The sequence below is a fragment of the Quercus robur genome, chromosome 4 (assembly GCF_932294415.1).
Source record: "Quercus robur chromosome 4, dhQueRobu3.1, whole genome shotgun sequence".
NCBI classification, from domain to species: Eukaryota; Viridiplantae; Streptophyta; class Magnoliopsida; order Fagales; family Fagaceae; genus Quercus; species Quercus robur.
The window spans coordinates 80,261,235-80,284,407 of record NC_065537.1 but is presented as its reverse complement, the minus strand read 5'-3'; the positions used below and the strand labels follow the sequence as shown (position 1 = coordinate 80,284,407).

Genomic DNA, 23,173 nt, shown 5'->3' with positions numbered 1-23,173 from the left:
GCTCTTACACCAGAAGAGATCATTTAACTTTGCTCCTGGCTTCACCTTGTGACATGTATCATAAGAAATTGACTTAAAAAAGTTGCCTCACAGTCACAGATAACCTAATTGGGCATTATTTAGATACCAAATTGCCTATTCATTGACTAAGCTGGTTTTAACTAAGATAATGTGAAGCAACATAAAAAGTCAGCTGTTTCTGGTGACCTATCTTCAACTATATTTGATTGCATACATTATAGGGAGACCAACTTTCTGAAGAGAGTAACAATACCATTACATCCTACCAAAATCATTAAAGAGAAGGGGAAAATTTTCTTACAATCATTTTCTACAACAAATCAACAACTAAGATGCATGGACTTTGAATATACTAAATAGTATATAACATCAATACCAATCATTTTCTCATTTTCTTCAACGTATCAACAACCAGAATAGAAGGTCTTGGAGTCTACTAGTAACTTGTACTAAATGAACAACTGAAATAGCAGTTATAGTTAAGCTCTCTTGATGACATGTTTGCACCAAAGTGATTAATTCAAGGTCCAAAGTTGAGGTGGTTCGTCAAGTCAATGACAATTGACACATAATGTTGAAGTTTTGATTGTCTTCAACTTTCCGAATGAAAGGTACTTATTGCCCCAGTTGGGTGTGATGTGACTATTCCTAATTTTGATTTACCACACCAAATATTAGACCATGCTAACTTGTTCATTTGTTTGAATTTAATTGATACTAAATGAGGCATACCTATATGTGAGTGATAGAAATTAAAATATATTAACTGAAAAGGGGAATATATATATATATATATATATATATATATAAAGAGATTGATGACTTTGAGAAGACTTCTAATTGCAATAATAAGTTGTGTTTGAGGGAGTTATTGTTTATAGTTGGCATCTATGATAGTATCAATTAGGCCTAAGAGGTGGCAGTTTAATTATAGGGATACTTGAACTATTTTACATGTGATGATCTTGACAAAGATTCCTCAATCAAATTTGGGTCATGCTAACGAGTGTCCTTAGGGCACTCATTAATAATCCATTTTAGGAAAGTTTTGATACCACTTTTATGGGAAATAAAAAAACTGTCAGAATATTAATTACTTTTTTTTCATTTTCCATAAAAACTTTTTTTAAATGAATTATTAATGAGTGTCCTAAGGACACTCGTTAGAATTTCCCAATTTTAAATACAAAGAAAGCATACAGCAGATAGGGGTCGCCCAACCCCAAAGGTGAGGGCTTGCGCTACAAACATAGACAAGCCATAACAACCATTCCACATTTAGGGTAATACTTATATAGTTTTGGAGCAGTGCTCCAGGCTCTCACATAAGGGGTGTGTCCCATTGGAGACCCACGTGTAAGGCCCACCCTTATGTGAAAGCTGAAAGCACCGCTTTGTATTTTCTCCACATTTAACTTTTGAGTCGACATAAATTCAACCACTTTAATGCCTCACTTGGTGACAATCAAGAGTTACCAAGCTCGGCAAGATTGCTCATTTTCATGAAAATAGAGAAGACTCCTTTTTTCATGGAAAAAGAGAAGATAAGGATTATAGAAACATGAAAGTAATTGCTAGTTAGAACTTAGAAGAATATGATTTTCACTTTAATCAAGTAACTAGTAAACTGTGTGCTTAAAATATATACACACATATATATATATATATATATATATATTATCAAGATTATCGTGAAAATATATTTCTCAACTTTCTTTTATTTGCAATGGAACAATTTTAAATGCCTTGACAAGATTCTTACAATTTGCTTTTGATTTGTAAGCCTTGTTAGTAGTTTACAATGGCAGTTGAATTTTTTTTTTTTTATAAATCCTAAATAAATAAGGGAGAGTGGGGGAGGTGTCATAATTGAATTAGTGGCAAACACAAACGCATCCTGTTCATATAGAACACTGTATCTATGATTCTATGGACAAAAAAATTAAAAAGTGCTTGGAAGATATCAATTTGACAAAAATGAATTCACCTGCCTCTATATTTCAACCACTATTGACTATATGATAAATAGATATTGTTTTCCTTGAGTTCATGTATCATTACCTTGCAAAGTTTTTATTTTTTTTATTTCTCTCTATAAATATTATAGACACATCAATTTTCACAACAATCAAGTTAACAAATTTTACTAGTTTTCATTTTAATCTACCAAAAATATCACATTCTCGAGTCTCTAAATTTTTAAATTTTTATTTTTTGGGATATAGTAGTTGGAAGTTTCAAACATTTTAGGTCAGAAATATTTTTACTTTATATTAAATGAACCTTATCTTGTTTTACCATTAAAGCTGTTCTAGTTGCTCGGGGGACCAAACTACCTTTTGGAATCTTTAGGTGAGCAATTTGTAGGGATCAGAAATTAGAACCTTGAAGATTTTACAGATGTTCGGCAAAGATTGTGCAAAGACAGATTTATTGTCAATGCGGCTGTCACAGATCTCTCCGCCTGTTGAAAATGGCTTTATTTATTTATTTATTTTTTAATTTTTTTACCTCTCTTCTTGTTCTTGGTCAATTATTCTGACTATCAAAGTTTTTATTTTTACTTTAGATATATATATATATATATTATAACCTACCAAAATTAAAATAATAAATTTATGGTCACACACATTCATAATCTTTTTTTCATGTTTCTAAAAAAAAAAAATACTAATAATCATTTTTCATAATTTGATGAAGTGTTTTGTACTTTTGATACCATAGACTCATTTAGCTCATTTCATCATTTTTATCTTTTACAATTAGGTCATGATAATAATGAATTTTTTTCTTTAATTTGAAGGCAGAAAAAAAAAAAAAAAAAAAAAAAAAAAAAAAAACTAAACTTGTTGAACCAATTGAAACCCATCAAAAAGAAGAGATCTTAAGGCCATGTTGAGATATATAAACAGCTTTGACAAAAACTAGAGTGTTACTATAGTTATGTGCAGGTAAAAAATTCACATTAATTACACTCTCTAACCATTAAAAAAAAAAAAAAAAAAGGAAGAGCAAAACAACACCTCAGAGATTTTAAGTCCACATTTAGAAGTTGGAAGCAAAATATAAACTAGAATGACAAAAGTTAGTATGTGTATGGAAATATTCCAAAAGCAAAAGTATCATTTTTTCAAGCAAAGATCTCCATTACCTGTAGGTTGATGCTTCAATAGAAAAGGCAGCACTGCTGCAGCAGATTTACTTTAAATTTCACAAAAGTAGTCAAAACTTGTATTATACATACTTTCCTTTCTAATGAACCAAAACAAAACCACCTAAACAAAAGCCTTCAAAATGATTTTGTCCAAATGCCATTTTTTTTTGACAATTATAGTTAATTTGACATCATTTGTTTTTATCTCTCATCTATAAAAGAAGATGGTACAAAAAGTACCAATTATATATATTGAAAATAATAAGTTTCTCCAAAAAAAAAAAAAAAAAATTATAATAAATGATTTGCAACAATTATAGGTTGACAAAAACAGGTCAGGTATGCTTTTACATAACAAAATAGTTGGCATATTTATAAAGGTGTTGTCCTACTATAAAATGATAGATTTACTTTTTAATTTATGACTATAAAATCTTTATCTACTCTGTACTTCATAAATTAATTAATTGGGAAAAAAAATATTTATATTAATTTAGCTTAACCCCTCAAAGTAGCCTGTGTTTTTCTTTATTAATAACTAAAAAGAATGGTCTTAAGGGTTTGGTTTAGTGATTCTTAAAGTCTCATGATATTTATGAGATCATGAGTTTGAATCACCAACATTTTAGGGTTATCTCTAAGAAATTTTCCCCTATAATAACTTAGTGTGTTGGAACGTGTGAACTGCATACTAAGGCTCCGTTTGGGAGTTCATAAGGGAAGGGAATGGAATGGAATAAAATGATCATAAGGGAATGGAAAGGAACGGAACGGAATGTATTTAAGCAAGAGAAAGGAATGAAAAAGAATGGAATGAAATGGAATTAAGTAACCTTGATTGAATGTTTTAAAATGAAGGAATGGAAAGGAATGGAATGTAAGTAATTTTGTTTGGGAGCAACATGGAGGGAATAGAATGGATTCATTTTATAACAATATTACTATTAGATCCTTATTTTAAAATAAATAATTGAATATACAAGGGTATTTTGGGAGTTTTAGTAAAAAAATCATTAAATCTAATTCTATTCCCTCCCATTTCTCCCAATTTCGGGGGAATGAAAATTTGAGGTTTTAAGGGAATAGAGAGAAATGAGTGTTCCCTCCTACTCATTCGATTCCTTTCTACTTAAACTCCCAAACAAGGGAATGAATTTTCCATTCCCTCCATTAAAACTCCCAAACAAGGGGAAGGGAAGAATATTCTAAAATTATTCTTTTTATTCATTTCCATTCCATTTCCTCCTCCCAAACGAGGTCTAAAAGAGATTTAGTTATCTTTGTCAAAAAATTAAAAAAAAAAGAAAAAAAAAAAGAAAAAGGAAAGGAATAGACCAAAATTATTATTCACCCGAGTCCATACTCCAACAAAATTGATTGGCTCTCCTTTTACTTCGTAACCTTGATGGCTGTGCCTGTAGTAGCACTAAACTCAAGATCCAGAACGGAAAGTAGAATAAGAAAATTATACTAAATAACTATTAAATGAAAATTGCATATATTTTAATCACATGATATATATCTTGACTTTTACACATTGTCCCCCCTAAGAAAATAATCTCGCTTCGTTATTGGTTTGATAGTGGAAATAATGGAATGTTGTGAGATTATATATATATATATATATATATATATATATATGTGATGGAGTAATGTCTTGTCCTATTTTGTTTTGGAATATATATATATATATATAAATAATAAGATAGGTAATATTGACAACAATTCCTGGAATCTTGACTTGGTGATCAAGGTTTGGTACAAGACAAGAGTTTAAGTTCAAGCTTTTGAAAACTCACGGCACCATGCTAGTTTGGTTTAAGGATTATGTCTAAGTTGCTTAGACATTGATCCTTTAGTAGATCGAGGAGGTATTATGTTCATGCACATATAGGGTTAATCACAACCAACGACGAAACAATACTTGGACTTGGGGGGCAGTGGCCCCCAGATTTTTTCAAATTTTTTTTTAGTATATATAAATATGTATTAATTTTAGCAATCTGTTTCAATAAATTTGCACTTTGTCTCCCTCAACAATATTATTGATCTTTTTTAAGGCTATAAAAATTTTTATTGATAAAAAATCTGAAATAAATTTAACAAGTTCAACAACAAAATTTACCAATAACAAACTTAAGTCCAAACAACATCCAAAAACAAACCCACGCAAGACACAAACAAAAAATAAAATAAAATAAAATAAAAAATTCCTAAACCAATTCTAACTGGTCTAAGTAAACACCCATACAAATATGACAACACACAAGACACTAAAAAAAAAAATGTAAAAAAAAAACAATTAACTTTCTAAATTGAGAAGTGCTACGTTCACAACATTTTTATAACAAATCATATACGGTATGTTGTTATTGGTTTTAATTTGAATCCATAACTTAAATTACCTTTTTACTCACTCATAATAACTAATAATAACCTACTACTTATAATTTGTTGTGAAAATATAATGGACATAACATTTTTCTTTTAAATGAATGCTTATTGGGAGTTTAAAAAAATATTTTTTTATACTTTTGCCTCCCGAACTCCAAGTCATGATTCCATGCCTGATCACAACTCACTTGAGAGATGCAATATAAAAGAAAGTGATGTTCCAGTTGTTGCATAGACTATTTCACTCCTACTCCTTACCTATTCATAAGACACCCCAAAAGTTTCTACGAACTAATAGTGTGGTAGATTGAACCAGAGAGTTCCGAACTTACATTACACCTCAGACTAATGAGCTGGGCACTCGATCACACCCTGTAGGAGATAAATTTAGACTCAAGGTTGGTTAATCTACAACTAAACGACACCGTTTCATCCTGGTGGTTAATGTGGCAAGCCCCTGAAATCCAGCATATAAACAAGCACCAGCAATCTAAGAGAGAGAAAATTGGATATATCAGAGAGAGAAAGAGAAACTCACACTAATATTTAAAAAAAAAAAAAAAAACAAAAAAAAAAAACACTAAACTAAACTCTCAGAAACTGAACAAAACTCATTTTTTCTTTTACTTTCAGTTTCACTTTCTCTCTCTCAGAGAGACTCACATTTTGTGTTCTAAGCTCCAAACTCTCTCTCTCTCTGCAAATGTAAATTTTTTTTTTTTTTTTCAATTTTTGTTTTCTTCAGTATCTGAATTTTGATTACTCTAAATTTTTTCAAAGCTATGGTGATTTTCAACGTTTTTGTTTTGCTGTGATTCTCTCAGATTTTCGAAGAGTTCGAGAGATGCGACTGCGAAGGAGTTTTTCCTGAATGAGCTTTCTTCCTCTGGTAAATTTAACATTTTTTTTTTCCATTCATGTTTGTTTAAAATTTTTTTTTTGATTTTTGATTTTTTTTTCTTCTGGTTTCTCTGTTTGGTTGCTGAGAAAGTTTGAGAAAATGCAAGAATATAAACGAAAAAAGAATGAAGATATGGAATTTAGTCAATTTACGCTCTATCTTTGGTGAATTTTTGGTAGAATACGGTTTAGGAAAGTTTCCGCTACCTGCCGTTTGGTTGCTGAGAAAACTTAAAGGAAAAAAAGTAAAGCAAAGGAAAGGAAATGTTTTTATGAAAATGGTGAAACTTCATTTGTCATCTTAGCCAAAATTTGTTGTTTTTAGGCTCTCTGGTGTGAAAATTCAAATTTTTCTCAGAAAGTAAGCTGACTTTGAAGTTTAAAAATGTAATTTTTCTAATTTCTTCTTGGTAAATGCTGCTTCAGTTTCTGTTAATTTGTCCAAAATTTTTAGAGATCCTCTATATGTGTGTGTGTATTCATGGAAGTAATATTTTGTTGAATTTTCATTTCTTTTAAATTGAGTTTTCGGGTTTAGTTAAAGTAGCTCGCATTTTTGATTGAATTAAAGACCAAAAGCCTGGTAATGTAGTTACAATTTTTTCCTTTTAATTTGTTCTTTTGGTTATATGTGAATTTATTTTATGGTATTTTGCAGCTTGCTTTGCAAATTGGATTCTGCATTTTCTATTGGAATTTCAGGGGTAAGTGAAAGTAGCTCTTATTTTGATTGAATCAAAGACAAGGCCTAATCATGTGGTACAATTTTGTTTAATGTTGTGTTTTATGATGATTTGCAGCTTGTTTTGCAAAACTGGAGTCTGTGTAGTAGCGGTTAAATATGAATGCGAATGGACAAATGGAGGTGCATTACATAAACACCGGTTGTCCTTACACGGTTACAGAAAGTTTTATGAACTTCTTCGAAGGCCTTACTCATGTGCCAGTCAATTATGGTCATGCTGTACCTATGCATGATCAGGTATATTTTCTTTTTCTTAAAAAATCCTCCAATCTGGATATTCATATATTTGATATGTCCCATTAGTTTGTTCATGCTTTTGGAAGTGTTTAGCTGTGTGGTGGTTATGTACTTGATGGTCATGAATGGAGGATGTGGGTGTTTGTCAAGCTGTTGCATTTAGTTTCCTTCTAAAAAATATATATTTTGAGAAATGAATTTTTTCATTCATAAGGAATGGGTGAGTCAATGAGTGCTATTAAATGATTATTAAAAAAAAAATACTGACTGTTTATTTTTAGAATTCAAAGGAGTTTATGCAGTAAGGGAAACACTGAAATTAATGGATGATGATGTCATCTGTTTCAAAGATCTGTGAATCATATGTGTGATTGACGAAATCTCATTTCTATCAAGAATGGCATGACATGATATTTTCTTATTTCCTGTCTGTCCAGGAAAGTGTATACTGGTCAATGAATATGCATTCTTACAAATTTGGAATATCTGGTCTGGGGAATACTTATTATGGTCCTTATGAGGTAAATGACCATTTACCAAGAGCAGAGGTCAGCAGGAGTGCTTGGGATTACCCTTCAACGATTAATGAAGAGCCTGCAACCACAGACTCACAATCTGAAGGAGATGCAGTCATGGGTGTGCATGCTATCCCTGAAGAATGTAAGTTTATGTCGAGCTGTTATATCCTTTAATCATTTAGTGAAGCTATTATTTTCAATTTTGTAAGCATCTAATCAGAGATTACGATACTTAGTTACTGTCATAATCTAAAGTTCATTTATTTCTTTGTTTTTGCAGGCAGTCCAACTCATCACAATAGTAATAGTCCACAGGTAAAAGTTTGCTTGCTGATGCGGCCTTATGTGATTGCTTTCCAGTGGTGGTAGTTTATGCTTGGATGATTTAATCTTGGTTTAAGAAGTAGCACACGTCAATATGCGTGCACACATGCACATAGAGTACTAGATATGTCTTGTGCATGAGGTAATCCAAAGAAGAAATTGATATCATTTTGTCTTTTTATCGTTGAGTTATTTTGACATTTTAATCTACTTATATCAATTATTTTGTTTTTGAACCCACTCTCTTTACCCCCATCTATGACATGCATCCTCTTAGACACCAATTTAGTTTATCCCAGTATTGGCTCAAATTCCCTGCATTCTTTTCCCAGATTTCTGGCATTTGGTTGTTCTTTCAACATATTTAGGTGTTTGGTTTTTCCAAGATAGGGGATTAAAGACATGGGAGAGAAACAAAGTATAGTCTGTAGGGCAAATAGGCTTCCGGTGGACCCAAGAAGATAAACCAAAAAATAAAATAATAGCTTTCTAGTTTTTTGAAGATTTGTCAAATTGTCAATAGTGCAATTCCTGATACCCTCGTAATGGTTTTAGAAGCAAATATGAGCTAACATCCTGTGGTCTGGAATCTGGGTCATCTCCATAGTGATCCCTAATTTTGAGTCATTTTTATGAGCTAGCATCCTATGTCCCAAAAAAAAAAAAAAAAAAAGAAAAAAGAAAAAAAGAAAAAAAAGAAAAAACAGCTTGATTCTAGATCATTTTTGGTCTCTCTCAAACTCTACTTGTGGCTTTTGAAGCAAAATGAACTAACACCACTTCTATTCATATGGTTGTCATCAAAATCCTCATCTGCTCAGTCATCCTCAGTGTCTTCTCCTTCTCTAGTGTAATACCAAATTTAGAATCATGCCTGTAATTCCACATTTATGATCATACCGTTGTCATTTTCTGTTGTTTTTTATTTGAAATCTTATGCATTCATTCATGCTCAATTACATTTGCTAACTTTACGTGTAGAATCTGTACTGCCCTGATGCTAAAAACTAAGTAAACATTTTGTCTTCTATGTTTATCGTTGCAGGTTGCATGGCAAGACAATGTTGATCCAGATCACATGACCTATGAGGTTGCTACATATAGTTTGTACTAATACATACATACATACATACACATATTTATATATATTAAAGTAATTTGTACTATAATTTTTACTTGCAATTTAGTAGATTTGCAATATTTATCCTTTTTTGTGCGAATGATGTTCTCTTATTGAGCAGTAGAAGCACTGTTAGCGGGGGCCTGGCTTAATTGGGTGAACTAAATTTGGTGGAAGAAAAAAATGGTCCCCCTTCCCTCCCCCCAACATACGTGCATGCACACACATACACACGCCAAAAAGTGAGAGTATTAAACACATTTGTTGTGTAGCACTCAAGATTTTGTTCATTGAATTCAATAATTTCATTGAATGGATGAAACAGTGTTTTTATGACTGTTCTGAATAGTGGCAAGTGCAACTTAGTTAAAATTTTTAAAGTGAGGGTATGTAACTACCATTCAAAGTAGATTGGTGATTCAAATTTGGTGTTTTTTTAGTAAAATAATTATTAGGAAATCATAATGGTTAGAATTTAGGCACATTAATATATATTTTTTCTGTTATGCAGGAATTACTTGACTTAGGTGAGGCAGTTGGAACTCAAAGTCGAGGTCTTTCACAGGACCTTATTAATTTGCTTCCAACTTCAAAGTACAAATTTAAAAACTTATTCTCAACAAAGAAAGCTAGAGAGAGGTAATTCTTGTTTGTAGCTAATTTTTTTAATCTTCCCAACTTTCATTTATGGATGGAGATAAACCAGTTCTCACTTCTCACCCATCAAACCATTTGCTTTACTAGTCTTCATGCCATAGGCAAACATGTGTCATTTTTTCTCTCCCTAGGTAAGTTAAATATTTATCTGCACTCAAATTTTTCTATCCAGAAGTTTAGTGACATCATGTAATAGATAAATAATTCTCTGTTACCTGCCTTGCCCTTGATATTTTAGATGTGGTCCATCCAACTTACCTTGCTAGAAAGGAGTCTTTTTTTTCCTTAACCAGAATATTATTTGTTAAAAGAAAACATGGAGAAATTTTTGCTATGCCTTAGGGCTTGTTTGGTTAAAAAAAAATGGTCACTCATCACTCAATTTTCATCACCCATTACTCATCACTCATAACTCATTACTCATCACTTAAAATACCACAATTTCTTACCCCCACCTGTTTGGCACATATTTTCAGTTTCTCATCACTCAATTTTTTCTACTTTTTGTGGGACCCATGCCTGAGCACCATGTCATTAGTTCTGTTAGCCTACCTGCCTCACCTTCACCCTCACTCTCTTCATTTCATTTTCTTCCCCTTCAGTCACCATTGCCCTGTTACTCTCACTGAAGCTGTCCTCTTTCTCTTTCATTTCTCATGTACACACACATCAACAAGAACAATCCTATTCCAAACCTACGGCCAAACCATCATAAACATACAAAGACAAATGAATACAAACATAAACTCATAGGTACCCATAGATGTTCAAATCAAAACCCACAAATACCCAAATCAAAAATCACAAATACAGACCTTATGCCCAAATCAAATCCGAACCTACACCACAAATTTGAACCCATAACAGCCACCCACATCTCAGATCTAAGCTCACCACAGCCACACCACAAATATGAACCACACACACACACCCATGTCTCAAAAATCAAAACCCTATAACCACATCTCAAATTCGAACTCTGCACCCACAAGATAGAGAGAGAAATTTTTTTTTGATCTTGCCAAGGAGATAGAGAGAACTCTGCAAATCCGGTGGAGGGTAGAGAGGTGCAGCGAGAGGACAAGAGAGAGAGGGAGAGCTTCGGTTAGCTGATGGGTTTCGGTCTTTGCCTGGGTATTGTTGTTTGCCTGGGTTTCAGTCTTCACCTAGGTATTGTTCTTTAAGATGGAGATCTTCACCTGGGTATTGTTGTTCTTCAGATGCAAAGGGGAAAAGTACAGAAAGGACAAGAGAGAAAGGAGTAAAAAATTTATGAAGAAATGTTGGTTTGTTTCTGGGAGAAGGAGAAAGGGGAAAGAGAGAAAGAGAAAGTCGTTGGTGCTGATGACTTGAGGTACACATGTCCTTGATGCGGGTCCCACAAAGATGCATGTATTTACAATATTGCCACTGAGTGACCAGTTTTGAGTTTTGAAAACAGCTGAAACCTGTTTTCAGTTTTGGTCACTCACATCCATTTTACTGAGTCATTGAGTGATGAAAACCATGATTCAAAACTAATCCAAACAAGTACTGTGCGGTGGGACCCACATGATTTTGATGATGAAAACAGAAAACTGAGTGATATCACTCAAAACTCTCTTCATCCAAACAAGCTCTTATGGATAGTAAAGTATCTTTGGGTTGAATATCAACCTCAAAATGAAAGTTGACATCATTTTGCTTGCTTGACCAGTCTGGTGGCTGGTGCAATGATGTTTACCCATGTGTTAACACGACCAGTAATTCATTTTAATGTTAGGTTGTGCTCATGAATCCATGGGTTTAGTCAGTAAAGTTGTTTGAGTTGCCATAGAGGGGCTGTTTTTCTAATGGTTAAGGTCATCACTTGCATCCCATAGGTGGACCCATTTTTGTGTTTTTAATCTTGCATCTCATAGTTTAGGTTTTCCAGAAACAGCACTTAGCTAGTGTTCAACAACTAAGCTTCTCTCATGGTAAAGGAATGTGGATGAAAACACTTTAGTGAACTCAAATTATGGTAGAATGGACATGCAGAACAGATGGAGTTATTGTTTCAGATTGTTTTAAGGGTAGATTGCAACTGAAAATATATTTTTCTTGCTGAATTTTAGTTTATCAAGCATTTGCAATGGTGTTGTGATTGATGTTTCTTCATGACATTGCAACAAGAAGTGTATTGCAGAAAGTAGGTGCCTACTTCAGATATAATTGTATCAGAACATGGTCATTGTGAAACTATGGGGCATGGCAATGTGGATTCTTGGAATTACTGATCGTACTTTTTTTTTTTCTTTCTATTTCTCTCTATGTATTCTCCATTTGTTTCAATAAGTTTATTACTCTAAGCGGGGAGAAAAAGAACTAGAAATTTGGATTTGCAACCTTTAAGATGGATTGGCCCCTTAAAAGAAATAAAAATCTGGTGATGCCATTCATTTTGTGAATTAGAACCATGTTTTCTAAAGAAACTGAACTTCTTAAGCTCCTCTTATATAGGGTTCCTTGAATAGTAATTTCTTCATTGTATCTGTTTTTTTACTTGTAGATTTGATTTGGAGGTCTTGCTTCACCTTTCAGAAAAATTGTTACTAGATGCATTACTTTCTTTTTTAATTGTGGTTTTTCCCTCTTTTCTATCATTGTTTGTGTAAGCTGATTCATAATGTATTTGTATTGTCTGCAAACAGATGTGTGGTTTGCCAGATGAGGTACAAAAGAGGTGACCGGCAAATAAAATTGCCGTGCAAGCATGTTTACCATAGTGAATGCATCACCAAATGGCTTAGCATTAGCAAGGTCAGTAGTGCTTTTATTAAAGCTGAGCTTTTTCAGATTTCTAGATCTGCATTACTTATGCCTATATATATATATATTTTTATTTATCTTACCTTACTGTATTTTTGTCAGATATGCCCAATTTGCAACACCGAGGTATTTGGCTAGGAATCAAAAGGCAATGTAGCATCAAGTGGGCAAGAATAATGGAAGGAATCCAGTGTTCACATACTTGAATTTTCATTTTTTTTGCCCTTCTTATTTATTTATTTATTTTTTCCCCTTTTTGGTACAACTTGGATTAGTGAAGAACTATAGTGGCTTCCTCTTTTTTCATACAGGCTCTGTTCAGTAGAAAAAGAATCTTATAATTTTAGCTTCTTAAATGAATTTCAATTTCAGAATGGATTCTGTGGCTGGGCTCTGTAAATATATAGTGAAGGATTGTTATTTGAATTAGTCCTAGTTCTCTAGACTTGACATTGATCTTTTTTTTGCTTGCTTGTAAACACTGAAACACATAGATTACATGGAGTTAAAAATGAAAAATCTCATAGAAGAAATGGGGGTCAGTATAAGGAATCAGAAATTGCATATGTTATAGTGAATATGAGTGATTCTTATTATGTGCCGAGTCCAATTGGCAGTGTCGTGTGTGCCAACAGTCTATTTGGTTAAAACATAGGTGAGGAAAGGTGAAGCAACAGGCTTGAGTACAAGGAACTATGGTCTAGGATACTCAATTGGTTTCCCACTTTTTTCCAATAATATTTGGTATTCTCTCGTGTGTAGGTTGTGAAGGCTGTTAAAACAAGGGAAACACAAGCGTGCAACTTCATACATATTAAGAACTAGCACTACTTCTAGGTTTGGCCAAAAACCTTTAGATCCGTGCGTGTTCACTGCAAGAATGTTAGACTAAAGTACTCATCAATGTGCAGGAACCACAAGATTGATATAAATTTAGTTGTGTGAAGTGGCCTATTTCAGTGAAGGGTAATGAGCATGGTTTTAAAACCTGGAAAAGGGCCTGGTTCTCAGTTTATACTGGTTTTGAGTGACAGTTTTAACAGACCAGATTAGGGCCCAATTTCCTATTGAACGAACCAATCCGGTTTTAAAACCATGGTAATGAGGCTGTTCTCCTCCTAGGATGGCAAAAGGAAATTGAATCGGGCTATTCTCCTTGCCCTATCCTAACAACTTCTAGGTGCAAAAATAGCCTGGATCAAATAAGGTACCAGTCCTATCTTATAGCAAATTGAAATTGAAAATAATAACAATCTAACAAGACCAATCTAATCTAATCAGATAAGTTCCCTATGAGATGAAAATCTTTTATTTATTCAAACTCTATATGTCAAAACTTTGTTTGGACATAACACATGCATAGGAAGGCCACCTACGGAACTTTCATATAACACGACCATGTGAGTGAATGGCTGATATATAAACTAATACTTTGTTGGGTTAGAGCTAAAGGAAGAGAAGGGAAACAAGTAAGAAGTAAAAAGAGTAAGAAATTAAAAGAAAACATTCGTGTGATATGTGTTAGGAAATAAGGAGAGAGAGGAAAAAAAAAACAAGAAGTCCAAATAAATTTCTTCTCACATAGTGAATTGTCGTAGTTGGTGTAGATTATCCTATAGCGACTCCTCATTTGGAGACATTATCAATAAATTTTTCACTTTATCATTATTTCTTAGTTTATTACTTATATTGCTTTTCTCTTAGTTTATTACAAATACAAAAAGCATTATTCAGTCACATCATTTGAGGTCTTAAAATAAGATCTCTTTGGATCTTTCTATTTGATTTTATCAAGAGGTCCATTGAATTGAATTTTTTTTAAGGCAATACTTAAATGGTCCTGGAGTATTGCTCAAGGCTCTCTCACAAAGGGGTGATTTTATCAAGAGGTCCATTGAATTGAATTTTTTTTAAGGCAATACTTAAATGGTCCTGGAGTATTGCTCAAGGCTCTCTCACAAAGGGGGTGAGTCCCACATGTGAGACCCACCATGGGGGCACACCCCTTTGTGAGAGTTTGGAGCAGTGCTCCAAGACTACGGGCAATGATATTAGCTTGTTTGTAAGGCTGGTTTTTCGATTTTGCATCATAGTGAGTTGAGAGGTTCAAATAATTAAGTGGTAGAGATTCAGTACATTTCTATTTGAAACATAGAACACATAATGGCAAGTAACAGTGAATCAAGCTGAGTTTGTAGGTTGTAGCTTAGCCATCACAAAATCCTTTCATGACTCATGAGCTGTTATCTTGAGTATTTGAATCTAGGACATATCTAAAGTATCAAGTTTTACTTTTGTCATTGAATTTAATCTATAGCTATGACGTAATGGATAAGATGCCAACTCCTGTTCTTACACAATACTATGTATGCAGCTCTATGCAGGTAGCTATCTTGAAAAGGCAAGAGCACTAATGGCCTGTTTGGATTGAGGGGAGAGGGAGGGGGAGCAAGGGGTTGGCAGGAAAAAAGGTTAATTTTTGGCCAATTCTATTCTACTCCCCTTTCCTTCCCCTCAATCCAATGATTCCAAATGAACCAAAGGACGTATGAAATGCTGCAGCAGATAGTTATAACTCTGGAGAGAGGAATGGGAATTGGGTTTTGTTGTAATGGCACTAATGGTCATCCTAGTATCAGCTCTAGTGACTAGTGGAGAACTCGCATATGAAGAGAATCATGAAGGCTTCTGTAGCCAAGACTCTCTTGCTAAGGGAACTGAGCTCCGTAAACACACAAGCACTTCAAAAATGGTATTCTATCATACTCAAATCCTAGACATATATTATATATAAGCTAATTTTTTATTTAATTCTACAAGTGATCTTCATTGGAAGATTGTATCTTTTTACATTCATCAAACAGGCTAGCCCTCTTAATTGAAAGTCAATACTACTAATGATAACACTCAGTGGTCTTAGTGACTAGTACTATACTCTCCTTTCACATTCTGCAGGTAATGCTAAAGATGTAGAGCAAACATGCTGCAGGGACCATCACCAAAAAGAAAAGTTGAAAATCATTGTTCATTGTTATCTTTATGAGCTTTTCCATTTTTTTTTTTCAATATACAACCATATTGTCCATTTGATAAATAAGAAGTCAAGAATACATATTTCTGTAACTAGTGATTCTGGAATTACAAATATGGTGTTGGAAATGTACAAGGACATGTCAGCATAAGCAAAAGATAACAGGAGTCAGCTTTCATTGCTTTAGTAGGAAAGGAAAAAAGAGTATGAAGAGCGTAAAGATTGCATTGGGTTGAGGTGGGAGTGAACAATCAATCAGCGGACCTGCTTTCAAATCATGAGATCATATGTGGTCATGTTATTAAGTTATTTTATGGGTATATATTATTGATCATAATGTTTATTCAATCCAATAAGAATTTCTTTGTCTTAACCCTATTGGATATATATGCCCATTAAAATAAAATTAATAAATATATAGAAGCAACTTTAAATCACATGCAAGATAGTGAATAATTGAAATTAGAAAGCAAAAATATTTAGACTTGGTGCTTGACTTTAATTAGGAGATATTCAAAGTTTGGTAGCTTGTTTATTTATTTATTTTTTGTTGAGAGAGGGTAGGTTGTATATAAATGAGAATGAAATAGCATCGTAGAAGCATTAGAAAATGGTCCTAGCAAGAGCAAAAGTAAAAGTTGGGGCACAAGAAAAGATGATTCAAGGGTATAATTTGTATATACTTCAAAAGTTGGCTACAAAACCATCTGGTGCTGGTAGGATTCAAATACAGTTGAGATGCCTACTGTGGTGGATCGTTGTCATAAGAAGTACACATGGACGCAGCTTTGTTTGTCAACAAAGAAACGGCTCGAGTGACGGTGGCCATTCTCAGAGTCACCAGAATACATGGGGGTCGGCTAGAGCTTCCTTCAAGGACAAACTAGTGGGCGAAATTCTAGGAGCCTTTGCAAAAGCTTTTGATTTTACTGATCTGATGGATGGTGAGGCAGAGTCTGACGACGAGGTCTCCGATCTTTGGAAAGGTCTAGCAGCTGTAAAGCTTTCTTGGGAAACTAAGAGGCGGATTAGAGGTCCTTGGGCTCAAACTCTGATTGTTAAGCTATTTGGGAGATTGGTTGGGTTCAATTTTCTCCAAAGCAAGCTCAACCTTTTATGGAAACCAACATGGAGACTTGATTGCGTCAACCTAGGAGATGATTTTTACTCGGTACGTTTCGCCCTGAAAGAGTACCTGAACTCAGTTTTGGAAAAAGGCCCTTGGTTCATTAGTGGACACTTTTTATCCATCAGACCATGAGAGCCATTTTTCAAACCAGCCATGGCCAATGTCTCTTCGATTGCGGTATGGGTACGGCTTCATCAACTCCCTATGGAACTTTACGAGGCTGAGGTGTTGAAGCAGATTGGAGAAGCCATTGGTAGAGTCCTTCGAATAGATGCTCACACAACATTAGAGGCGAGAGGGAAGTATGCAAGGTTATGTCTCCAAGTGAACATTAACAAGCCGCTCATCAATACTGTTCTCATTGGTAGGTTTGAGCAATAGGTGGTTTATGAGGGTATACATAAACTTTGTTTTGCCTGCGGCAAGATTGGGCATAAGAAGGATGCTTGCCCACACACTATCTGGAAACCGGGTTCGTCGGTGAGAGGGGAAATCGGTGAGCACAATGAGTTAGCAAGGTCACGCATGTTGCATGCTACGGATAGTACTACAGAAGGGTGTGGCACGTCAGGTGGTAGTGGAGCAGCTACAGATAGCACTTTGTACAGGCCTTGGATGATTGTAACACGTAAGAAGTTAGGACAATGAATCTCCGTGAATGTTGTGACTAAGGAGGGTCCCACGGGTCCAGGGAAAGTAGTGACAAATCATACTAATGGACAAGGTTCTTCTAGTAAGGCCGAGAAGGTGGGCTGCGCTAAGGAGTCCATAAAATTTAATGTAGCTGGCGCTGAACCCAGCAAAAAGAATATTCAGGATGGGCCAATCCGTATGGGTTTTTCACCAAGTGGAATTGAGCCTTCCATTTAGATAAGCCTATCCGTGTGGGGCAAAAAAGGCATAGCAAGGACTAGGGCGCCTAACACTTATATGAAGTTAGCCATTATCATTAGCAACAGACTTTCCTCTCAAAAAAATCAGACTTGGTCTTGGAGAAGCGTTGAAGTCAACAAGAGAAAGTCAGATGCCCCCTTCCAGTTCACAGCTTCATTTCATTCCAAAATTAGCGATCAACTTGAGGGGCAGAGTAGTGGCGAGGTCGGAGTTAGTGATTGTCGAATCCAGAGCAAATCCTACGCAAATGAGGGGGTGGTTTGTTTGGATGTTGAAGAAGGCGTGGAAGTTGATTTCTCTGATGACGGAGGAAAGCACAAAAGTGGGATTTCCTTCTCTCACGGATTCATTGTGGGGGATGATGCCAAGCCCTTAGTGGCAGGTTCAGATCGACGGACGATCACCAGAGGAGAAGCAGAAGGCAGTATGGAGGAAGATGCCGTTGAAATTCTTATACAAGATGATTCCTGTCGAAGACTTGACGGAGAGAAGGACTTTGGAAGTCCAGCCAATAGTCCATTCTGCAATGGGGTCCCGTCTTGTAATCAAGCTGCTTCAAGTGTTCAAGTCGATCCTGGATTTCAGCTTACAATCAGTAGAAAGAGTAAGGTACTTGTTGGCAAAGATGGGATGGATCTTGAGGATGGAGGTGGAGTTGATGTGCCTTCTTGATAAGTGCCTCAACCTTGAACCATCAATTTACCATGAATATTATTGTTTGGAATAGTAGGGGCGTTTTGAAACCCAATTTTTAGAAGCATGTTAAGGAGTTGGCTAGGAATCACAATCCTGCTATTATGGTAACCCACCTAGGGGGAGAGAGAACTAGGGAGATTACAAACAGACTTCCATTTGACGGAGCAATTCACACGAAGACAATTGGGTTTATTGGAGGTTTGTGGCTCTTGTGGAATTCAAATATGGTGGAAGTTGATCAACTTGCTACCACAGAGCAAGAGATTCATGTAGAAGTTAAGGTACATTCCTCTAACCTTTCTTGGTTATTTTCTGCGATTTATGCAAGTCCTAGAAGCGAAGAGAGAAACATTTTGTGGAATAATCTGTCCAAAGTAGCAAAGTTGCACAATAAACCTTGGGTGATAGTTGGTGACTTCAATGAACACCTCATTGGCGAGGATAAACTTGGGGGCAGACCAGTGAGCATTAAGAGGTCTCTTCTTTTTAAGGACTGCTTAGACATATGTAATATGGTGGATATAGGTTTTAATGGGCCAAGGTTCACGTGGACAAATAAAAGAGATGCCAATTGCTTCATTCAGGAAAGAATAGATAGATACTTCATGAATCCAAGTTGGTGTCTTTTGTACCTAGAAGTTAGGGTGTCCCACCTCATGAGATGTCACTCGGATCACTGCCCGGTGCTCCTGGAAACTTTGCCTAGGAGATCAGTTCATCTTAATAAGCCTTTTCAGGTTTCAAAGTTTTTGGCTCTCTGATACTTTTTTCCTGAAAGTAGTTAATCAGTCTTGGAGGAATACTAGGAACATATCGAAGAATATGGAAAATTTTGCAAAGTAGGTCAGTTTGTGGAATAAGAATCATTTTGGGAATATTTTTTCTAAGAAAAAAAGACTCATGGCTCGCTAGGATGGGGTTCAAAGGGCAAAGGCAAACAACCTCTCTCCCTCTTTGATCCAGTTGGAAAATCAACTTCTCTTGGAATTGGATATGGTGAATGGGCAAGAAACAGAGCTGTGGGAATTAAAAGCCAGAATTAATTTGTCACGCCCCAAACCCAAAAGGGTCCAAAGCATGAAAGACCGAGCCTTCAAAAGGTATTGTAGTGATTTTTTTTTTTTTTTTCATTTGATAAATATAAATAAATATATTGATCTCTCCACAATACAAGTCAGAGCTCGATGACACATTTACAAGCAATACAAACTACAAATCATGTGCCTCAAAATACACTTAACAATCCAACATTCCAAATACAATAAACACAAAGTCATGATCCTCTCCAAGGTATGCAACCTCAACAAAAATCTAGGCCTCCCGCACCCAAGCCTAACAGACCTCAAGTATCCAACCTCCAATAGAATTGATTATGATCTTGTTGAACTTTGCAAGATTGAGTCATTAACCATTAATGGCCCAAGTCTCCCAATTTAATATAGCACTCCAATCACCACCAATAAATTAAGCTCTATGCTCGACGTGTAGCTAATTTATCTGAAAAACTGTTGGAGATTGGGATGAGATAAAGCCCAGTAAGTAGCATAATTAATAGGGGTGAGGGAAATGCAAGTTTCATAATAATGAACAGTTTACAAAACATGTTTTAGTTTGGGAAATTGCTAACTGAATACTGCAAGATCATTTTCAATAATAATGTAACAAGAATGATTAAATGATAAAACACAAAGTTTCTCAAAATAATACCATGAAACTATATATTATAATCTGTGAGCACTAACAATATACTTTACAAAGCCATAATATCTAACGTAAGGTAAATTATCACAAATATACCACACTACCACATAGACCAATCAGGGGATCCACTCATTCACAATTGGTATGTAGACTCCTGGCCCGATGGACAGCGGCCTCACCCATACCCTTAAGATTTTTCTCTCCCCTCATGGGTAGCAGAGAGAAAGCGTCAAATAGGACCTCTCTTGCATGTGGTCTCTTGGCCCCATGGGCAACAGCCTCACCCACACACAATCAAAGAACCCCTTCCTCCCATGGACAACAGGGAAGAACGCGGCATCCAAAGTGAAGGGGCACTGACCTAGATTTGATTTCGTTGTCACAAAGACTACGAAAACCAAATCGGGTGATCACCGGGAAATCACACATGACATGGTGTCAAAACCACATAAAGCTCACAGGTATACATTTCCTTTCAAATACATAGTTTATAACCAGGTAGTTTTAGAAAAACCTTAAATAATCTAACTTCCACAAAGTTTGTAAGGTTTTCAACTTCATTCTTGTCAAAAGATTTTCTAACAATTTCCCACATAACAAGACAATATAAGCATCTTTGAATTTTCTAATATACCATAAAGTTCATGATTTCCTTATCAAAGATTAAACAAAAGATGCTCATTTTTCCATATCAACAATTCATGCATTTCCCAAAATGCAATATCAAATATGATGCATTTTCATATATATAATCATATATATATATATATATATATATATATATTAAGGTTACGACACAATAATTTTTAGGAAAATATAGTTTCCATAAGTAGTTTCCAACCCAAAAACAATATTTATGCAACATGTTTATTTTTCAAAATTCCCATTAAAAAGCTATTTACCTCGGAAGGCCAACTAATTTTACCTCAACCGGGCACCACAAAATCAACTAATCTAGTCACTAGGTCTATCACCAAGAATATCGGAACCTAGAAACACAATGATCAAACCTATCAATAACAAGGCCTTTCACAAAGTACCATCACACTTATCTCCATAAATCGTAACAATGCCCTAAAATCAAACCAAAGGCCCTAAAGTCTTGCTTGCCCGTCCTAAGACAAGTATCCTTCCCAAGCAGGAACCAAACAAGCATCCAAGAAACTCATAGTACTGACACAACCAAAACATTTTAAATTCATTACCGCTAAAATGTGCATCATAAGATAATATAACATACTCATAATCTCTTTGAGTACTAAATAATATATTTAAGCCAAGATAAGATCAACCGAGGTTTGGGATTAATTCCACAATTTCTCAGCGTTTTAGTCTTGCTTTCAGATTCAGTACATAACAGGGCAGCCATTTGTAAAAATTGTTTGGTCAATGAAAATTTATCCGATTAATTCAAAACTTTAAGGGAACATTCCCCTATATGTATACAATGTACCACAGAAAATTCAAGCCAAAATGATTTTTCTGTAATTTATTAAAAATCATGCATTGCGGCTGACTCAAATCTGTCATGACAGCTTTAGAAAATTGCTATAGTTGTAAGACTAGCCCAAATTATTTGAGAATTTACTCACATTAAAACCACTAGATTTAAAGCATATTAAAAACAAGGAATCAAACTCAAAAATCTCATATAAACAACTTATCAAACACTTGGTATGCAAAAGCACATGCTCACACTTAACTTGCATAAATTCGTAGTTATCACTCCACTCACACCCACATTTGCCAAAGTCATCTAAAATGCAAAGAACACACTTCCAAAAATCAAACCAAACTTCCACAAAATCAACCCACACGATTTGCTAAAGGAAACCCAAGTTTTTAACCACAAAGAAACCCCAAATGATCATCATTTGTAAAAACCCTTAACCATTTAACAAATAAATCCACCAAATCAAAAACCCATGTACTCAATCGCATGTATACCACTCATGTAGCTTAGATTAGAAAGAAATCTCAAAAAAACTTGAAAAGCTACCAAACAATTAAGAGTTTTACCTTTAAAGCTTTGAGAGAATGGAGTGTATGGGGTTTCTACTGGGGTTCTCCGGTGAAATCCGCCAAAAGTGGTGGTGGATGGTTGGTTTACTGGTGAGGGAGTGAGAGAAATAGAGGGAACTAGAGGGTGTATGTCTGTGGGCTTCGGTGGCTGAGTGAGACAGGAAAACAGAGAAATGAAAGAAGGGGCATACGTATGGTTATAAGAGAAAGGGGCTGAGTTGATGGGAGCATTGTGGACCACTTGTTCCAAAATATCTTGGGATCAAAATTACAACTTTACCCTTAAAGTTTCTCCCATATCTGAATTGGCCCATTCCAAACTTAACTAAATACTATCATATGCCCAAATATTCAAAACTCCCCCATAAAATAGTTAACTACACTGATTAAAAAAAGACCAATTTAGATATTATTTTCATTGGAAAAGTTGCTTTAAAAAAAATATTTGGGGTGTTACATTCTTCCCCCCTTAAAAGAATTTCGTTCCCAAAATTATAAACATAGTTATGTGTCTCATAACAAGGCCGAGCAATCATTGGCATTAACATTTCGACATAAACCTTTCAACTGAAAGGGTCAAGTATTACTTCAATCAATGGCTTAAGTTTCAAACCAAAATATGGAGTTCAAATCGTAAAGATCAAATTCATAAAGGGGTTTAAGGGTGACCATCCTTGAAACCAAGAGTATTGGAGTATTCCACTTAATTAGCGAAAATATAATTTTGTCTTCAACGAGTTTCAAACGCAAGTGTTGAATAATAGCCATAAGGCCAAAAAGCTAGCTAATGATTTTCAAACCAAAATAGTCACATGAAAACTTCCATTTCACAAGGTCCGA

The 23,173-nt window shown here is 34.9% G+C and overlaps 1 protein-coding gene and 1 long non-coding RNA gene across 2 annotated transcripts; one reads left to right on the top strand and one right to left on the bottom strand.

The window, feature by feature from the left end:
• Nucleotides 1-6,113: 6,113 nt before the first annotated feature.
• On the top strand, nt 6,114-13,289 carry LOC126723940 (E3 ubiquitin-protein ligase BIG BROTHER). The gene is made up of 10 exons (XM_050427962.1): nt 6,114-6,274; nt 6,394-6,458; nt 7,128-7,173; nt 7,270-7,451; nt 7,889-8,111; nt 8,250-8,284; nt 9,339-9,383; nt 9,925-10,052; nt 12,743-12,851; nt 12,963-13,289. Exons 4-10 carry the CDS (start codon nt 7,311-7,313, stop codon nt 12,996-12,998), a joined length of 717 nt encoding a protein of 238 aa, XP_050283919.1. The 5' UTR covers nt 6,114-6,274; nt 6,394-6,458; nt 7,128-7,173; nt 7,270-7,310; the 3' UTR covers nt 12,999-13,289.
• Nucleotides 13,290-19,747: 6,458 nt separating this feature from the next.
• LOC126723941 (uncharacterized) lies at nt 19,748-22,544 on the bottom strand. The gene is made up of 2 exons (XR_007654523.1): nt 22,331-22,544; nt 19,748-20,115 (listed from the first exon to the last, which is right to left on the bottom strand). It is a non-coding gene; the product is annotated as an uncharacterized LOC126723941 (long non-coding RNA).
• Between the last annotated feature and the right edge of the window lie 629 nt (nt 22,545-23,173).

Bases quoted from the DNA above. Each gene is read 5' to 3' on its own strand.
- LOC126723940 (XM_050427962.1), top strand. From the start codon at position 7,311: ATGAATGCGAATGGACAAATGGAGGTGCATTACATAAACACCGGTTGT. The intron at 8,112-8,249 runs GTAAGTTTATGT...TTGTTTTTGCAG, and splicing joins GCATGCTATCCCTGAAGAAT to GCAGTCCAACTCATCACAAT. The intron at 8,285-9,338 runs GTAAAAGTTTGC...TTATCGTTGCAG, and splicing joins ACAATAGTAATAGTCCACAG to GTTGCATGGCAAGACAATGT.